This window comes from Tetrao urogallus (assembly GCF_951394365.1).
Source record: "Tetrao urogallus genome assembly, chromosome: 2".
Classification (NCBI taxonomy): Eukaryota; Metazoa; Chordata; class Aves; order Galliformes; family Phasianidae; genus Tetrao; species Tetrao urogallus.
In genome coordinates, this window is record NC_136814.1 from 44,732,867 (window position 1) to 44,751,539 (window position 18,673).

Consider the following 18,673-nt stretch of genomic DNA (forward strand, 5'->3'; position numbering starts at 1 on the left):
TGTTCTGAGTGCTACTGCCCTATCTTGTGGGATCAGTGATGGGACAAGGAGACAAAGCCTCATCGCATACATCCACTGGGAGCAGCACAAGCAAAAATACACCACAGTACTCTGTACAATAAAGTCCTGTTGTTCTAATATGTATTGCTTTCCTAATGCTGTAGATTGGGCTTTTTGCATGGCCAGGCTCCAAAATATCTATGAGTGATATGAATTAAGGAAAAGAAGAGGCGCAAAGGATCTAGCTTTCTACGTACACTTCTATTTATAACATGCTGAAATATAACAACCATAGGTTTAAAGTCCTCTTCTCTAGCCCTTCGGAATTTCATAAAGTGGTTCACATCACATTCAGCAGCTTTTATTTTGATTTGCCTCCTGACTAGCCCCACTTCTTGGATCCCCTCACCCTATTTTTTGTACAGGGTTTTTGACAGGTTTCAAATCAGTATACTACAATAAAAACAACTGTTCTGACAGACTTCTTTTGGTATCAAGCTGAGACCTTGGCAATCACAGCAGGAGAGCAGCTCCATAGACACACCCAATTGCATCTTCACAGCCCCTCAACCAAACTCAAGGCTAAATTGTTCACTGCTGACCCTGCAATAAATGTTAATTTTGCAACTGCCTGGGCCAGTGTCATCTGAAGGCCGTGCTCAGCAAGACAAAATACTTCCCTACCATCAAGATCCACACAGCAAGACTGAACATTAACTGCTGCTCAAGCCTGGTGAAAGCAAAGGTAAAGACACCACACTGACAACCAAGTAGTCGCCCTGGAGCAATTGGACACTGCTGGTGAGTCTAGCAGTATTTTTACTCAGCTGAGTGCCCTGTCTCCACAGATGACCATTAAGCAGCATCAGTATCCTTACCAGAAACCAGTGCTCTCCAACATTGTTAGGGGCCAGCAAGGCAAAAAACAGTGACGGAAAATCACAATACCTCATGTCTGTTCTCCCCTGAAACTGCAAGATGTAAAGGTTGCTCAGTGGGGTGGAAAAGGAAAAGCAGAACATGATCAGGAGAGATGAGCAATTACTGCAGTGCTACCACAGAAAGCAGAAAGGGGAACAAGGCACAAAGAAAGGCAAACCCAATTCTGAAACAGCTGCAAATCATGAAAGGTGCTGAACTGTCCCTAACAGATCCAACTTTGCTCCTAATGCTCCCTGAGGCAGAGGACTACTTGACAAACCTCAGCTCAGAAACTCTGCCCTATGTAATAAAACTAGATAAGGTTTGTTCTCATCTCAGTTCTACAACAGAGGCACATCTCTGTTATGTTACGCTACCCATGCGAGACAGTTAAGTCAGATTGTTTATAAATCTGAGGTTTATAAAGTTCATTTGGAATGGACTCCACAATCCCCAAGTTAAAAATCTGCCCCATGTTGAGATCAACACAGTTTGAGTGAAAATTTTCCAGCCCTAAAACATTTCTATTATAGAGTACAGAGAGGGAACAAGCTATGCAGCACCAGGGACAATCACATCAGAAAATCTCAAACATTCAGATGAAAGGATAGACAGAAAAAAAAGGGAAGGATAGAGTATAGTATTCCTATCAGTGGAGACTTTCAAGATGCAATTGTGCAGCATGCTAGATAATTTCATCTAGGCTCCCTTTTCCAATAAAAGGTTGGACCTGATGATCTCCCAGAGGCTACTTCCTGCTTGGGTTGTTCTGTTATTCTATGAACAAAGGGAAGCAAGACAGAAGAGAGTATTCATTCTAATTTTATTTTTTACGGTAGTGCTCTAAAGCAGACTGCCCAGAAAGTTATGCCTTCTTCAATCACAGGCTACTTCTGATGCTTGGACATGGAGATAGATCTTTTTGTCCTTTGGAGTGATTCGCCTGCAAGAACATCAAAATGTGAGCAGCAACCAGCAAGAAATGCATTCAGCTAGCACCTGATTTCAGGTTCTTCATTTGCTCTGCCTCTTCCCCAGAGAAAACAAGCAGTTAATTCTGAAGTCCTCTAGGGTTGCTCTGGCTCCTCAGGAGATACCAATGCTTCACTTACCATATAAAGTAGCTGTTATTAACACTGCACTTTGTTCCACAAAAATCAGCCAATTTCTTAAAGCACAAATTACAGTTATAGTAGGGTTGCAGCCTTTTTAAGATACCAGCCAAGTTATTCACAGACCAGTAAAAGTATCTGTGGTGCTTGTTTTCAAATGCCTAGATGAACACTAAAGCAGAGTCCAAACTCTCCTAGAATGGAGCCTAGGAGCCAGCTATAGAAACTTCTTGGAAGCATAGGAGGCAGCAAAGTAACAAATGGGCTTCCCCAAGGAGTTCTGTTGTACGTTTTGTACAATTTCAAGTGAAACCTGACAGCCTAACTCACCTGTGAAAGTTTTCAACATCTTCAACGGTCTCAGGCAAAACTCTTCCTTTAGTTTCAGGCAGAAACAACACCAATCCACCCGCAATCAAACCAAGAACAGCTTCAAATCAAAGAAACGCACAAAGAACTTGTTAGCATATACATCACTTTCTGCTGCCTGGCATAAAGGACTTACAAGTGGTATTTTATTTTGTTGGGGTTTTTTGTTTGTTTTTGGGTTTTTGTTTTGTGGGGGTTTTTTGTTTGTTTGTTTGTTTTAAGAAAATGAACACACAAGGCTTGATATGCAAGACCAGCACACCATTTATGGAGAATCTGGCAGCTACATGGAAATAGCAAGGAGTCAAGTTCAGTTGTGAGTTACACACTGAGCTGGGTGGGGTAATGATGACTGGACTGACATCTGTAAAGAGGAAAAAACCCTTTCGATAGCCTGAGCATAAATCAGAAAATGGATGCTGTTTACATAACAAGCTTTAGAAAATACATACCAAACATATTAATTCCTGCACAATGTGTTTAACTTGCTCACTGATATTTTCATTTACCCACTTTATACATGTTTTATGTCTATATTTTGAATCTGCTAAGCACTCTCCCAAATGTTCTGTCAATTAAGAACTGCATATTGCCATTCAAGACATTTTTCTTGAAACAATGTTCTTCTGATCCAAAGATTCAGAGAACACAGACCTTGACCTGAAAAGTTCAGGTCACTAGTTTGCAAGTGCTCATCTTGCATTTATTTACTAATCTCTTTCCAAACAGGTGGAGAAGAGCCAGTTAACAGTGTTAGAAAAGCTGAAGTATAACAACTATGCTTGTACTCCATTAAAAAAAAGAGGGGGGGAGGGGGAAATTCTGACTTTGGCTCCAGGACTGAGGAAGCACACCTCATAGAAGAGCAACAATTTATCAGATTTAAATACAGCAAAACAAAACCAAAACCCATTTCATCTCATCAGAATGTTGGAACGTTGCTCAGCATTTCACCATCTATCCAGCCTGTATTCATCTCCAGCTTCTTTTAAAATGCAGGGAACAATAATGACACAATTACAACATTGCAGGTACAAATGCCCAGGCTAGTCCCAGGATGCTACAAACTGAAGGTTACAGCACATACAGATGTGAAAATGCACCTGCTGAATTTGGAGCTGTCCCAGCTGTTTCTCCCTCTCTTTGAAATCTGGACCCCATTACTGCACCCCAGAAGCAGCTGGTGAGGAAGTAATGTGGCACTTACTGAAGACTATCAGTGGCAACTCATGCCAGATTTCCACCAGCCTGTAGACGATGAATGGGACAGCAATTCCACCAACATCACACAAGGCAGAGCAGACCATCACACCAAGGTTCCTGGTTTGACAGCAAAGGGATCATATTAGCAAGCACTGCAAATGGAAGAGGATAGGGCACAACTCTGACTTCACACACAGCATGTGGCTTCACAAACCACAAAATACCAAAATAGTGTGCAAAGCTCTAGTTTTCCAAAGGTGGGCACATCCATGAGTTACTTAGACTTAAGTACTGCAAGCATGAAAAGCTTAGCAAATAGCAGCAGTATAGTACACCTGTATTATCACAGTGTAAGAAATTCCCCAAGGTTAAACACAGAAGAAGATCAGGCTCAAAGTGTCTGAGGGGAGTCTCCAAGCACTTACTATGCAAAACCATTAGCTTCACCTCTTAAATGATGATCAAATTTGATGCACAAGGGGCATCAAATAATGCTTTCGTTTGGTATGTACCATTAATAAAAGTTCAACTATTTTCTACTATGTTAATTGTGGATATAGAAATGAAATTAAGAGTCTCCAGTGAAGAAGGGAGGATTGAGATTCTCTGGTCAGTTCAGACACCTTCCCTGCATGCAGTGGCCAATGGTCACTCAGGGGAAGGAATTTTTGAGAACTTTACTCCCAAGCTTCAGTTACCTGCAGTGCACATAGCTACTTCTGAGCTATGTATCCCACAGTCCAATAGGAAAAAAAAAAATCCATTCTTCAGGTCAAGAGCTCAAGTTCACATATTCTCCATAGCAACAGCCACACTGGACACATCCATTTGCATGTAATTTTGACTCAAATTAAATACAAATTAACCAGTATGCGAGACTTCAGATTCATTGCCTGCCCTGGTTCTGTCCACTTTTCCCTTTATTTCATCTGCATGAATTTTCATCTGCTTGAACCATGTTGGTTTTCTTTATTAATCAATGTTTTACAGCACTTTTCTCCCACTCTACTTAATGTTAGGCAATAATGATATATGTTTGAAAGTATTTGGGAATTACTTATTTTAGTATAAAACATAAAATACACATTGGCTTCAACTATTTGTTTGCTGGTCCAACAGCAGAAAGATACACTTACCTGATGTACGTTGGATATAACTCAGTGTTTACAAAGCAAACCATTTCAAAAGCTATCGTGATTCCCATTCGCCCAAGGCAAGCAGCAATTAATTTCAGCCAATGTAGGTCTGCAGGTAAAATGCATTCAATACATTTAAATTATCCCAGTGATTTAGCAGGGATTGGTTAATACCACTGCTATTTTAGCTAGACCTCTGATCCCCTATCATGTGATGTTTTTTAAAGAACTCTCTTGTGTGAATCAGGAAATGAAAACAGTCAACACCACATGAGCTGTGGCACAACACAAGGGACCCAGATGCTTTGAGATTTATTATTAGCAGTGCTATAAAATCTGTTTATTTCACTGAGGAGCAGCTGAGGTCCCTAGGTTTGCTCAACCCAGAGCAGAGGAGGCTAAGGGGAGCCTCTGCAGCTCCTTGTAGAGGGAGCGGAGGTGCAACACTGAGCTCTGCTCTCCGTTACAGCAACAGGGCCAGAAAGAGCTGCATCAGGGGAGTGTCAGGTAGGAGGTTAGGGAAAGGTTCTTCAGCAGGAGTACCGGGGCATGGAACAGACTCCCCAGGACAGTGGTCACAGCCCCAAGCTGCTGGAGTTCAAGAGGCTTTTGGACAATGTGCTCAGATATACAAATGGTTTGAGTTTTGTGTGTTTCTGTGTGGAACCAGGATTTGGACTCTGTGATCCTTGTGGGTCCCTTCCAACTTGGAATATTCTATGATTCTGTAGTGCAAGGAGCACCACTGAAATTTGGGAGGGCAGCACCCACTGGTGGACATGCATTTGCAGCCCTTCAGGGCTGTAACTCTTTAAGAAGGGAGACAGAATCGGGTGCTGATCCTAGGAGGAAATTCAGGGACTGGAAGCCTCACCCAGCTGACTCACCCTCAGGGATCAGGGCTGTGGCAAGGCAGGCAGCCCCAGCCACCAGGTTTGCTGTAGCCCATGGGTAGCGACGGCCAATACGATCAATAGTGACGATAATGATGAAGGCAGCTGGAAACTCAACGAGAGCAGAATAGAGAAAATCCAGATAAATGTTTCCACCCATTAGTCCCATGTGCATGATGAGCCCTTGGTAGAGGATGGAGCTTGTGAACCTAGGCAAAGAAGAACGTCCCAGCTTTGTTAATCAGAAGCTCACATTCTATCCTCCTAGAGCATTCATACCCAGAGCTTCAAAATGACTCACCAACATTATCTTCTTACCAGTTGTACATCAAAATGAATGTGTTTTTTCTCATCTGCGGTGTCCTGACAAGGTCAATGAGTGAAGGACTCTGCTTCCCACTATCTTCATCTTCGAATTTAATATCCTATGGAAAAGCCAGCAGAGTGTTTGTAGGAGCTGAGCACTCACTACAAGCCTTAGACTGGCAGATACAGTCTGAGGCACTATGACCAATCACAACAACAACAGCCCCTGAGGGAGAGGGAGTACTGATCCTATCTCCCCATGCAGAAGGCCATATCAGGGCAAAGTTCCCTAAAACTCCCCCCAAGGCTTAACATTGGTCCCTTCTAGCATTCTCTAGCTTATTTCTGCAGGAAAATACTGGGTTTTTTGCTTAGCTATAAGACTTATGCTGTCTCACCTCCCTCATTAGTACAATAGTGCTCATTACCTCTATAACCACAAGACTAGACTTTCCAATATTCAAAGTACAATAAGATTCCACTGGAAGGAACTGATAGAAGTTACTAGCAGGGCTCTTGTTTTTATGTGTATAAGCAAATACCAAGCTCACCTCAAAATGGGAAGGCATCTTTTTCCGATTTTTTTTAGCTATATCACTGACAATTTTCTTAGCTTTGTCAGTTTTTCCCTGAGATATCAGCCATCTGGGAGACTCTGGAAGGCACCTAACAACACATGAGTTAATGCTGTTATACTAAAATGCAACGTGCATGCAGTGTTCCTACCTGCTAGACTGAGGAGAGAATATTTTGGTTGACTAAAGACAGTTATTGGTTTGTTGTTTGTTTCATATTTGTTGTTTTCTTCTCTCAGGAAGAATACAGCATCCTGCTGCTGAAAGGGGAAGAGCAGCAGCAATGGCTTTAGTCAGAGATCAGGTTTACTAACGAGAAATTGGGGCTGGGCTTTGAGTTAAAGCAGCCTGTTGACCACCAACTGGCTCCTCACAGGGAGCCATCGTTCAGCTTTGCCTTCACAAGACAAAAGAGTGAATAAGCTAAAGCTGGCTTACCAATTCACAAGAAAGGGGAAGGGAAAACAAAACAAAACATTCTATTAATCCTAACAACTCAGCCCATCTTGACAATTCATAACTTAGAATTTGGAAAATATTACTCATAAGGTAGGAGAGATCCAAAGTACAAATAAACTTGTATCACCTTTTGGTTGGATCACAAACAGCTGTTTTTCCTTGTTGCTTAAAAGAATGCATAAACCAACTTGTCGAATGTATACATGTTTTCACAAGCTTTCAATTGCCATTTTTCAATGTAGGCTCTATTTTCTTTTATGAAATATTTAATACATTATTAGATCACTCTCTCATTTTCAAAGTGATTTTTTTTTTTTTTTTTTTTTTTTTTTTTTTTTTAAACAGAAGACTGGTGTGGTGCACAGGCTAAGATGCAACAAAACATTGGCTGCTGAGGGATCCTATTTTCCACCCCTTATTGCTGTGTACCTCCTCTTTACATTAACATGCATCCACATCCAAAAAGCAGTGCCAAATCTCCCTCAGTATCAAATCTCGGGAGCAAAGATGCTGCTTTTAAGCTGATGGGCGAAGATGCAACAGAAACAGTCTTACCAGTAGTAGAGCATTAAGAAGCAGCAGGGTAAGGTGACAGTGAGCTGCAGCCACCGCCAGTGAGGGACTGCATAAGAAATGGCATCGAACACCAGGAGCCCCACTGAGAAGGCTGCCTGGTAGAGGATCCCCACCGTCCTCCTGTACTGCGGGCCAACAACTTCCGTCACTGCAGAGACAGAATGACAGCTCCAGCAACCCCATGCAGTGCAAAATGCATAAAGATTTCGCTGCAAAACCAAACGCTAACCTACATTATATCTCCAACCCAGTAAAAGCATATTTTTTTATTTTTCCAAGTGCACATTTTCAGCCTGTATCTCAACCCAAGCATGCAAAAATGCTCATACCATGGGATGGCATACAGATTTCCCCACCCTGAAGGCTTCATCATCTATCTGCGTTTTGAACCACATTGTCACCATATAGGCCTAACAGGGTAAGTATTGCCAACACAGAGCTGAAGTAAAAAAAATTCATTTATGAATCCAGTAGCATCATTTCAAGAAAACTTATTAGAGAAAGAACAGAACGTCATCATTTAGCAGCTCAAGGAGCTCCTTGGTTTAGGAATGACAGATTAACTAATGTTGCTCAGGCATAGGATGAGTATAGATAAAGACATCTCTTTATCACACCTCAGGCTCCATAAAACTGAGTCAAAAGCAGCTGCAGGGTAGATGAGCCCAGAAGAACAGAATAAGGAAGTTGCTCTGCCATTGTACTCTTCATTGAGCACTCAGTATCAGCCCTCTGACAGTAGACAAGTTTACATGGGCTTCGCAGTTGATTCTACATGGCCTCTCTCACAAAGAGATTTCAAGGAAAATCCAGAAATAACAAGAGGTAATTGAGAGTTTTGGGCATTAGCATTTACATTTCTGCCACCATCACAGTTAACTGGATCACTTGGAGCCTTTCAGTAGGGCCACTTGCCATGCTAATCCAGATATAACTCAACTGGGCAGCATTTATATATTTCATTGTGATTTCTTCAGTGATTTCTTGGTGGGGCTTTGTGCCTTTTTTTTTTTTTGACAGGAGTCTGAACTCTACCAACGAGCAGCCAGTGAAGTCCTGCACAGCTCCACCATGCACTAGAAGGTGGTCCTGAGCTGGTCCTGGCCCTGCTGCCACGCAGCTGCCAGCCAACATGCTGAGAGAAACACCAGCACAATGTGGCTCTTCCCATTACTTCACAGTGCCATGGCTGGCCTTCACTCATGCAAGTGCACAGACACCCAAACAGCTTGTCTTTTCCTCAGCAAGTACATGCTGTTCCTCAGTTATTTTTAGGCTGCAAAGCCTCTGTTTGCCCTTTAGTACTCTTTGTATCACAACGCTTACAGTTTTCCCTACCCTCTGCCTGCTTCTTTCATATCCTCTGTCATCACCCTATCTGCAACTGGGCTGCAGCAGGGCAGTTGCTGCTGAACCTGGGGCCACTGTCTTTCCCCTGCCAGCACTGACAGGAGAGGGCACAGCCTGCAGCAGAGGGCTGACCCACAACAAAAAGCCGGCCTTGGGGTAACAGAGTTCCTATGCCAACCCTTGATCTTTGAAGGCCACTGCCATTTGGAAGAAAAGAATCCCAAGTAGTCAGAGGGAGAAAAACTCTTGATGGTTTTCGTATGATTTCAAAAAAACTTTAGGAGGTGTTTTTTTTTTTTTTTAAAGAGGTCTTTAGTTCATAGTGTTTGTTTTGTGGGTTCCCCCCCCCCCCCCCTTCATCTCTTTTGCAGCCCATCTTACTCCTGCAAGAAGGTTTAGACTCACCAAGGATGTAGCCTGCAGTCCAGCAGCCCTTGCTGACCAGCCCTTGCAAGAAGCGAAAGATCACAATCCACAGGTAGCTGGGCACAAATACCAGCAGGATCCCACAGACCACATTTGCAAGAATTGTGGTTAAAAGGCAAAACTTACGGCCAAACCTGGATTAGAAGATATTAAATGTAAAGCAAAACAATAGTCATGAAAACGTAGACAAATACAAACTACGTGCATTTTGAGGAAGAAAGAAAAACCACTTTGCTATAGAAGAGGTACACACTGACTTTTAGTCCATCACTCATTTATTTCCTTTTGCTTTTCAATTCCCTAGAAGTTTCTCAGAGGAAGAAAAACTTCCCACATGAGAGAGCAATGAAAGACCTATATTTGCATATGTTTGGACTGTGTTGCTTTCAAGTTCAGAACAATTACTTAGTTGTCTACTAAATAAAATAGGGTGAAAAATATGAACAGATTAGTTTACGATTCTGATACATCTGCACATACCAGAGTAGCAGATTTATATATTAGGAACTTAATCCTTTAAAAAAAAAAAATCTTATGTATGTCTCTTGCTGTTGATGGGCTGTGGTTGTCATCTGGAGATGCTTGGAGCCTGCTTTGCCAACCATCTCCGGGCAGGAGGGAAAGGAGAGGGAAAAAATACCTTCAAATATCAGCATTTGCTTCTTTTCAGCCCCAGCTGCCTGAAAAAGGATGGCCCTATACAGGATGTTGAAGATGCCAGGACTCACTGATTTCCAAACCAGCCATATCTGTCTGGCAACCTCTGCATCTACTATTTCAAAGTTTTTCAAAAGGAAAGATATTTCCAGGCTGTACCCACACTTAGTATGGCAGATGAAGCAATGGCTCCAACAAGCACCTCCCAGCTTTGTTAACATCCCCAGGACTCCAGCGTGGCCCAGCAGGGAGGTTTGGGTCTGTCATCCACACCGACTCCGCAGGACTTGCACAAATCTTTTCTGCTCCGTAATATTTGTACAAAATACCAGGGACGGTTTGTTCACTTTAAGGCAAAGTACTCTCTTCTGACCATGACTGAACAGCCAGTGGATGGCCTTATTTTGAAGGGAGCAGCAACGATACCCATTGCACAATTTCTCTCTGTCTTCAAGTTCACCCACTCACTAAACACTGATAAGGGAGGCCGGAGGGCTTTGCTGTCACTCCACACATACCTGTCTGCTATGTAGCCAATGTTGACAGAGCCAATAAAGAACCCAGCATTCACAGATGACTGAAAGAGGTCCAGCTTCCAGGAGTCTTCACACACCAGGTTAAACTAAAGGAGCAACCACAGTTACAACCAAAACAGTGGAACCAGGAGCTTGCTCACACCCACAACTCCTTTGATTCATGTGAAGATGTAAACATGTTTCTGGGCCAATGTTCATCTTATTGGCACCCCGGATACTTGCTAAGTATCCAAGACCAGAAACGAGATCATGCTCTTGGGCAGTATAAACATCTTCCTGACGCTCTATAAGGGCAAACGAGGCTTTTCTTCTGCCTGTATTTTTTACTTTTGAGCAAAGTGACTTGCTTTACTTTGTGCTACCTTCTCTCTTTTGCTTGGCTAGCAGGCAGTACATAAGGAGCTTTAACAGTCACAGTCAAAAACAAGATACATTGCTAAAATGCAGACAGAGGCATGTGGCATATCAGATATCCTGTGGTGAAGGAAGTGACCCGAGGGCCTAGCCCTGCACCACCTCTCAGAGAAAAGGGGAAACAGCTTTAGTCTGAGAGGACTGCGCAAATCCACACAGGCTGAGTTCTTCGGTGCCAGCTTATCTCAAGAGTCATCTGGAACTGGACAATCTCAGGAGATGACAGTGGGGCCATCCAGAGCACGCTCACTCAGGTCTTTGCAATAAGGATGCATTTGTTGCAGTACTTCTTAGAATCATTGAACTGTTTGGGTTAGAGGGGACCTTCAAGATCATCTAGTCTCAACTCCCTGCCATAAGCAGGGCTGCCACTGACTAGATCAGGCTGCCCGGGACCCCATTGATTCTGGAGCTTGAATGCTGATGGTGAGACCTTATTGCTCTCTACAAGTACATAAAGGGAGATTGCAGTGAGGTGGGGAATCGGCTTCTTCTCTCACATAACTAGCAATAGGACTAAAGGAAATGGCCTCACGTTGCTCCAGAGGAGATTCAGGTGGGAATTATGAAAAACTTCTCAAATTGAGTGGTCATGCACTGGCATGAGCTGCCCAGGGAGATGGTGGAGTCACCATTCCTGGAAGCATTCAAGGAACATTTAGATGTTGTATTAAAGGACGTGGTCCAGCAGGGAAATATTGGTGGCAGGAGAGTAGTTGAATTGAATGATCTCGGAAGTCCTTTCCAACAGTAGAATCAATCTGAAAAGAACTGTTGGCTTATCTCCTTATCTTGATGTCACACAGCCTCTGTGGCAAGAAATGGACTTAGAGCAAACGCTGTACCACAGGACTACAGATGCTGACATCACCTGAACACAAAATGGACCTGCCTTTGCATTCATGCTAGAAAGTTCCATGAAGAGAGATCACACAAGTCAGTTCTTTTACCCACAAAAAATGTAATATGAAATCAAATTTCTCATCCCTGATAACTCTTATCATACCAAATACTTTAAAACCTGAAGTAGATTAAGTAGCTTCAGTATCTTTGTTTACTCTCAGATGTTCTGAGAACGCAAAAAAGTCACTAGCTTTTCTGCTGCTTATTCCTGAACTAAGCTGTTTAATCGTGAGAGGCACTTTTCCCCACCCCCAGTCATTCAGTCATATCCAAAACTAAAAACCAAACTCGAGACTTTCACATCTGAGTGTGGATCACAGAAAGCACACGTAGTTTCTGAAAGGCACCTGCTGAGATCAGCCACTTCTGTTGAAGTATTGCAGGCTCTTGATTTCTTACACAGGTTGTTTACACACTTCCGCCAATAGGATTTCGTGTGGGATGGGAGTTTTGTTAAAAGGGACTTTATCTACCTTAGAGTTTATTTGCTGCTCAGCTGGAGATACCTTCTGAGCACACCAGTGCAATACTTCAAAGCAGGGACAGAGCAAAGAGGATTTGCAGAGCATTCAGACGAAGTCCACAAAGAGAGGAGATCCTCTCTTACAGGTAAGTGCCTGTCTCTCTAATACGGTTTAGGCTACGTCAACCAACTCCAGCACCCGTCAGCTTATCAGAAACAACACCGCAAGAGAAGACAGACACATGCTTTTACCTCAGTCACTATGGAGGTCCCAGGGTAGTCGTAGACCCACCCATCCCGGCAGGGGCCAAGTGGGACAGAGCTCCGGTTGCCCACGAGGCTGCCAAGGGGGTCGGTGCAGCTGACAGCCGTTGCGTTCCAGTCCACCTCATACCTGCTGCAGCGGCTGCTGTAGGCGGCCCCATGGCTGCCCCACTCGGGAACGGTGTGGTTCAGCTGCTCCGCCAGGCTCCAGCCACAGCGCTGGCTCAGCTCCGCCACGCCAGGGCTGAAGCAGCGGTGCTCGGGGGTGAACCCGAAGAAGACGACCCCCACATAGACTGGAGTGAAGGCAGCAGAAAGCAAACACAGGACGAAGAAGGTTTGTTTCTGGAACCTGTCAAATTCTCCAATGTGCTCTAAAATGTCATCCAGAGTTGGCATTTTGGCATCAAAACCACCTCAAATCCTTATCACTCTGGTCTGCAACACTGACACGTTCAGTTGGCAGCAAAGCTATTTGAGTAACAAAACATTTGACCAAAAGTCAAGATTAACTCCATAAATTATTAAACGACATGTTGCAAGATTTTTTAAGGTTTCATTTGAAATCAGACCATAATTCACCCAGGCAGAATTTGCATTTAACCCCTACTGAGAGCACATATGGTTCCTTACCTCTCACAAAACATAAATAAACAGTGCTGTGGCTGTTCTGTATTCTTTTTTGTTATTGACGCCGTTTGTTTGCTGGTTAGCCATTACTAACTTTCAAACATTAGCTGTTTGAATTAACCTTTGTTGATGACTTCCTCCTAATACAATGGTTAGAAATCTATTCTTGCAGAAGGGTAGGAAAAGCTCCAGTTCTTCCCATTGTGCATTAGGCCCACAGGAGCCGCCCACAGGCCCCCAAGAGCATGCGCAGCCTAGTATGAAACCTGCTCTGTGGATCAGCACTTTGCACACAGCTCTTCCTGTCTTCAGGCACATCCACTGGAGCCAGGTAACCAGACTTTTGCTCCTGCAGCCACCTAAAGAAGTATTCCAAGGCCAGCGCAACATTGCCCACAGCTACTTCCAACCTGTGGCAGATGTCACCTCCCCAGCTGCTGTGCTCCAGCATGGAGACAGAGGGACGGGTGTGCAACACTCACCTTGCTGACAGCAGGTACGTCCGCAGACAGTGAGGCCAAGCAAACAGAAATCAAAGCCTGCTGGAAATTGGGTGAAGTTGGAATCTGTTGGTGAAAACTGTCGGACTGTTCCTAAAAACACTGCAGCAGCAGGTGAGAGGCCTCCTTCTGAAGGAGCAGCACTGTTGTCATCTAACACACAGCCATTAGCACCTAAGACTTGTTTGTACTCCTCTGGTCCCCAGTATTTTCATAGCCCTTCCTTCCTTATGTCTGAACAGCATATTGTGCTGGAAAAACAGCTTGGTGAAACAAGTCACTCATCTAGCAATGAGCATAACAGTTGGTCTACCTACAGTGCTTAGATAGCAAGCAAAAGTCCCAATACCAAACACCTCAGTCAGTGCTGTCAGCTATTTATTACTAAGAAAGTCTTACTGTTATACTTCACCTGAGGATGCTTATCTGAGCAGTATCCGTTCTGTATAAGCTTTATTATGCACAGTCAAAATAAAGCAACTATTTGGTGTTATACTAAGCCATTTCATGCAGCAGTTTACAGATCAAACAAGTCAAACCTTGAGTATTTGGGGAGAAGCAACATTCTTCAACACATATTGAGGCAACACCTTCAATGATAACTGACAGCATTAAAAACACATTGTCAAGCCTCTCATACCCCCAGATTAACTTAATGCTAACTATGAAAAAGACTACTTCTGTTTTAACAATGATAAAATGAAACTTCAGATAAACTCTTTTAGAGACTTCTCTGGTAACAGTGCAGGAAGAAAAATATCAGTCTGAGAAAGCCAGAGTAGTGAGACTTACCTATATATACACACACATACATACAAACACTTTCTGATCTTTGATAAAACTTCATTTCTCATTTTGAGTGATGGGATTATTAGCTATGCCAACAGAGAAGAACGTAAATCAGCAAGCTGATGAGCAGTATTACACTAGCATAAGAAAGATTCCAGACTTGAGATGTGGGATTTGGAATACCCACGTCATATCTTTTATTGAAATTGCTAAATACTTTATATTACACTATTTTGATTCAAAATGGAGTTTTTATAAAAAGAAACCATTGTTGAAACTGAATAAGCCTGCCAAAATAAACAATGAAGAGTTTCAAAAAATTCTAAAAAATACAATTGTAGAATTTTTTGAAGCCTTAATATTGCCCATAAATTAAACAAACACCTGGAGAAGAGCAAAACTGCTAGAGGAAATCTGACTTCCATACATTGCCAGCAACACTGCAAATCAATGACCACGGCCAGGAACTCTGTTTAAGAGTCTTAACTTAAGCTTTCAGAAACAGTAGCCCAATATTTTTTTCATAATGAATGACAGAGAGGCATTGTACTGATTGGGGCTCCTCTAGTCGTTGAGGTTTTCTTTCATGATGACAAACTGGGCTGTATCAGGTTGTGTTCTAGGAATTCTGCTTCTATGGTTCTGAACATTGATTCTCTGTAGTCACTCTAATCCACTCATAATCTAGAGGAAAAAAAAAGTCTTTGGATGCTTGTCAGCTGCTTAGGCAAACACTGATGAAGTCAGTCGTATGACTAGTACCAAGAAAACATCATGCAAAGAACAGCAGTCATCTCAGGCTAAAGCTATACAGAATCGTACCTTTCAGTCATTACCTTTGAACCAATGATCTGTTTAAATTAGAATGTATATTCAAATTTACAGGATAAATTAGACCAGTTCTAAAATTTACATCAAATTATCCCAACACAGAAAAGTTATATTTTTCCTCATCTTACAATGGATGAACCCACTGAAGGGTGAACCCATAGAATAATACCCTGCCGGCAGGAAGAACACGTTGCTATAAGCAAACCTGAGTAGTGAGGACCAATAAATACAAGGAGTTAAAATGCTAGTAGTCATCTAGGTAATTTGAATCTCAGGAGCCAGGGGCCTAATTCACCTTTAATCTTGACCTTTGAAAGGTTTCTTTTTTTAAGCAAGTATTTCATATCTCTGTTGAAGCTTAAAAAAGTTGTCCTGGCTAGAGAGAGTCAACATAACTCAGCCTACTGGATGCTACAAATCCAGTCATTACTGAACAGATCATTGTAAACAACAACCAAGACATCTTTCTCTCCTTCCCTTTTCAATGGTTTCTTGTTAAAGGCAAAATTCAGAAAAATCTTTCAGGCTGAAGTCCTCATATTTGGTTGAAAGTTTTTGTCCCATTTGTATATATAATCTCTCCATATATATTTGATTAGGCACAAGAGGGGGTTATTAAACATTCAACAAGTCCTCATCACTATCATCATGAAATGATACTGAATTTGTAGAGTTCTGTGCCTTCTGCTGTTGGCCAGGCTTGGCTTTTGCTTTCCTTTCCTTTCCCCCATTCAGCAAGTAAGCTTTGTCATCACTGGCAAAGCTTGGTAGCTTCTTTTGTGGGTGCTTGCTTTTGTCTAGTCGTCTTCCTGTCTGAATCTTTACATCTGGGATGGTTAACACTTCATCCTCACTGTCCAGGTCATCCACATGGAGAGATGTAAGAGCATCAGATGTAACAGACTTGGTAGTAACGTGACCATTCTCCTGTACTCCTTTTACTGTTCTTTGATTTGGTGCTGCAATTTCCTCCATAAGCCACTCCGTTTCATTCTCATTAGCTTCTTCTTCACTGTTTATCTAAAAGAAAAAAAAAAAATACAAGACTTAGTATACCACTCCATATGTTTTCACATACTGATCTCCCCAGATATGAAACCCACCCCACATAACCTTGAGTTTAATTTAGATATAACAGCATATTCATGCACGGTATTACTATTGCTTTTCACCATATCTGAAATATACCATCTCTTCCTGCAGATTTACACATTTGGTTATTTATGGACTGTTCATTTCCTCAATTCCTCCTTTCCCATTTCATGATATAAATGATACAAAAAGCTATGTGACGTCCCATAGTTTGTTTCCCACACACTGAAGGAGCTAAGAATTAAAGATTTTTACTTATTAGAAAAGCTTCCCCTTAAAATTATTGACAAGATACAAAGCATTTGATTATGCCACTGTATTACCTTTGTGTATTTGTAGGAAACACCCGATGTTCTTCTGCAACAGTTTGTTATCTTGTTTACCACAGTTTCCCTTAAGAAAAAAAAAAAAGGAATATTGTATTAGGAAGGAATGTGTTCCCTTCATCAGCTTTCACCTCTCTCCAGGTGATTCCTATCATCAACAAATCATTTTACCAAACAAGCTGCAAGCTATCTTGTTATCTTGACTTTTGGCTCTAAGCCACCGTGATTAGTACTATTCAGTTCATGATGCTGCACGTCTTCCCCTCTACCACAGCATCAAGGTGACTAAAACACCTGTGCCTTTATTATCTTTGTAATGCATGCCTCTTTATATGGACCTTTAGACAATAATAGTTTGGAAAATAGCTGTTTGACAGCTGATGATGCCAGCTGAAAAAACAGAACTTCAGTCTCTGGAAACCAAACCCTATGAAAGACTTTCAAAGCTTCCCAATCACTTACCTTCTCTCTTTTTTGTAGAACAGCAAGATTATTAGGCATGCAGTGAGAACAACCAGGAGGACACTCAGCACAGCACCAACTGCCTGACTTCTCCTTGAAAGGCCTTTATATACTTGGGCTTCCTGATCAGATTGGCCCTCGTGGATTCCTGGAGCAATGGTTGATCTAATAATATAAATATGGAAGAAAAAGACTAAGATCTACTGATGAATTATATCAGACAGAATTAGAAACGTATTCAAATTTAAAACATCATACCATCCTGTCAAAACTTATAAACTCCCCTAAAATCTGTTTATGAGTATGAAAAAAAGGTATGTGCTGTTGTCTACATTCTGGTATGCTTTCAAACAGCACATAAAACTGAGATTACAGTTGAGACTTAAGTACGATTAAACACTTTAGAGCTTAGACAGCAGGAGCTACTCATTCCTCACAAAGCTGCTGCTTTGGAATCAAAGCTGTACCTGAGCAAGCTGCATTAGCTACAGCAATTATTTCCCTTCCACCTGACAAAGGCAAAACATGGACCAAACAGTCTTCGCAGATAATCCCTTGCTTAAAACAGAATGAACAATTTCTGTGTTTTTAAAGACAGCAACCAGAAAGTGAACAGTCCTAGAATTATTTCATTACTGCTGCCCAGTTTCAAGAATACGGGTAAGCACTGAGACATTGTTTGGCTTTTAAACTACTGCCAGACATCACTTCATTACTTCCTTTTTTCTACAGATCCAAAAAGGATCAGTTCCATTGGAGAAACGCCTCATTTTCCAAGACCTGCAATGATTTTCAGTCTGGCCTAAAGAAGCAGGCAGATAGAGGGGAAAGCCATTTTTTCTTGCCCTGGCTTTGAATTTTTGCAGAGGAAAAAGGCAAGGAAGAAAAAACTCACTTAAATGCTCGTTACTTCTCTCAGTAGATTAGAACAGCATCTCAGCTACCGTACTTTTTGCTTATTGGGAAGAAGAGTATTCAATTCCACTGCACCTCTTCATTATTTTCAGTGCAAATAGGAAAGTTTGTTTTGTTTTTAAAAGCTTCCACTCCTGCCAACTGCTGTGGTGAGACCAAAAAACCCCTTAGCTTAGAAGTGCTACATTCAGAAAAAAGTTAACTACTCACATTAGTGGACACACAGCAGATGTATACCATGTAAATAGATACTGACAGTCTGCTGTCTCATGAAGAAATTCAGGGATGCCTTCCTTTACATGAGGACTGCAGTGGAATAAAATTGATGAAGAGACAAACTTTGATTTATCTTTACCACATCTGGAGTCTGATGAAAATGTGACATCCAAGTCATCGTCTACAAGAAGAAAACATTAACAGTTCAGTGCTTCCTTAAAAACAGTATTAAGGCCATACCCTGTCTCGCTATCTCCATAGCGAACAATTTTTTCATAATATCAAAATTACTCTTTTTAAAATAAATCCTGGAAGAAAGACTTAAGACAACTTCACAGAAGTCGTTTAG

The 18,673-nt window shown here is 41.9% G+C and overlaps 2 protein-coding genes across 2 annotated transcripts in view; both read right to left on the reverse strand.

Annotated features, from left to right (window-relative positions):
• Positions 1-1,797: 1,797 nt before the first annotated feature.
• On the reverse strand, positions 1,798-12,962 carry LOC306959106 (solute carrier family 22 member 2-like; the record flags this gene model as incomplete). Its single annotated transcript, XM_079550805.1, has 11 exons — positions 1,798-1,864; positions 2,364-2,463; positions 3,610-3,722; positions 4,742-4,850; positions 5,629-5,843; positions 5,953-6,059; positions 6,492-6,606; positions 7,530-7,698; positions 9,306-9,460; positions 10,502-10,605; positions 12,552-12,962. 11 exons carry the CDS (start codon positions 12,960-12,962, stop codon positions 1,798-1,800), a joined length of 1,665 nt encoding a protein of 554 aa, XP_079406931.1.
• Positions 12,963-15,928: 2,966 nt separating this feature from the next.
• The window catches only part of IGF2R (insulin like growth factor 2 receptor), a gene marked incomplete at both ends in the record, with an annotated part of 52,529 nt that continues 49,784 nt past the window's right edge, over positions 15,929-18,673 (reverse strand). Inside the window, 4 exons of the mRNA XM_079550682.1 lie at positions 15,929-16,333; positions 16,729-16,798; positions 17,194-17,358; positions 18,319-18,505. Coding sequence (XP_079406808.1) covers positions 15,929-16,333; positions 16,729-16,798; positions 17,194-17,358; positions 18,319-18,505 — 827 coding nt within the window. The remainder of the gene's footprint in view (positions 16,334-16,728; positions 16,799-17,193; positions 17,359-18,318; positions 18,506-18,673) is intronic.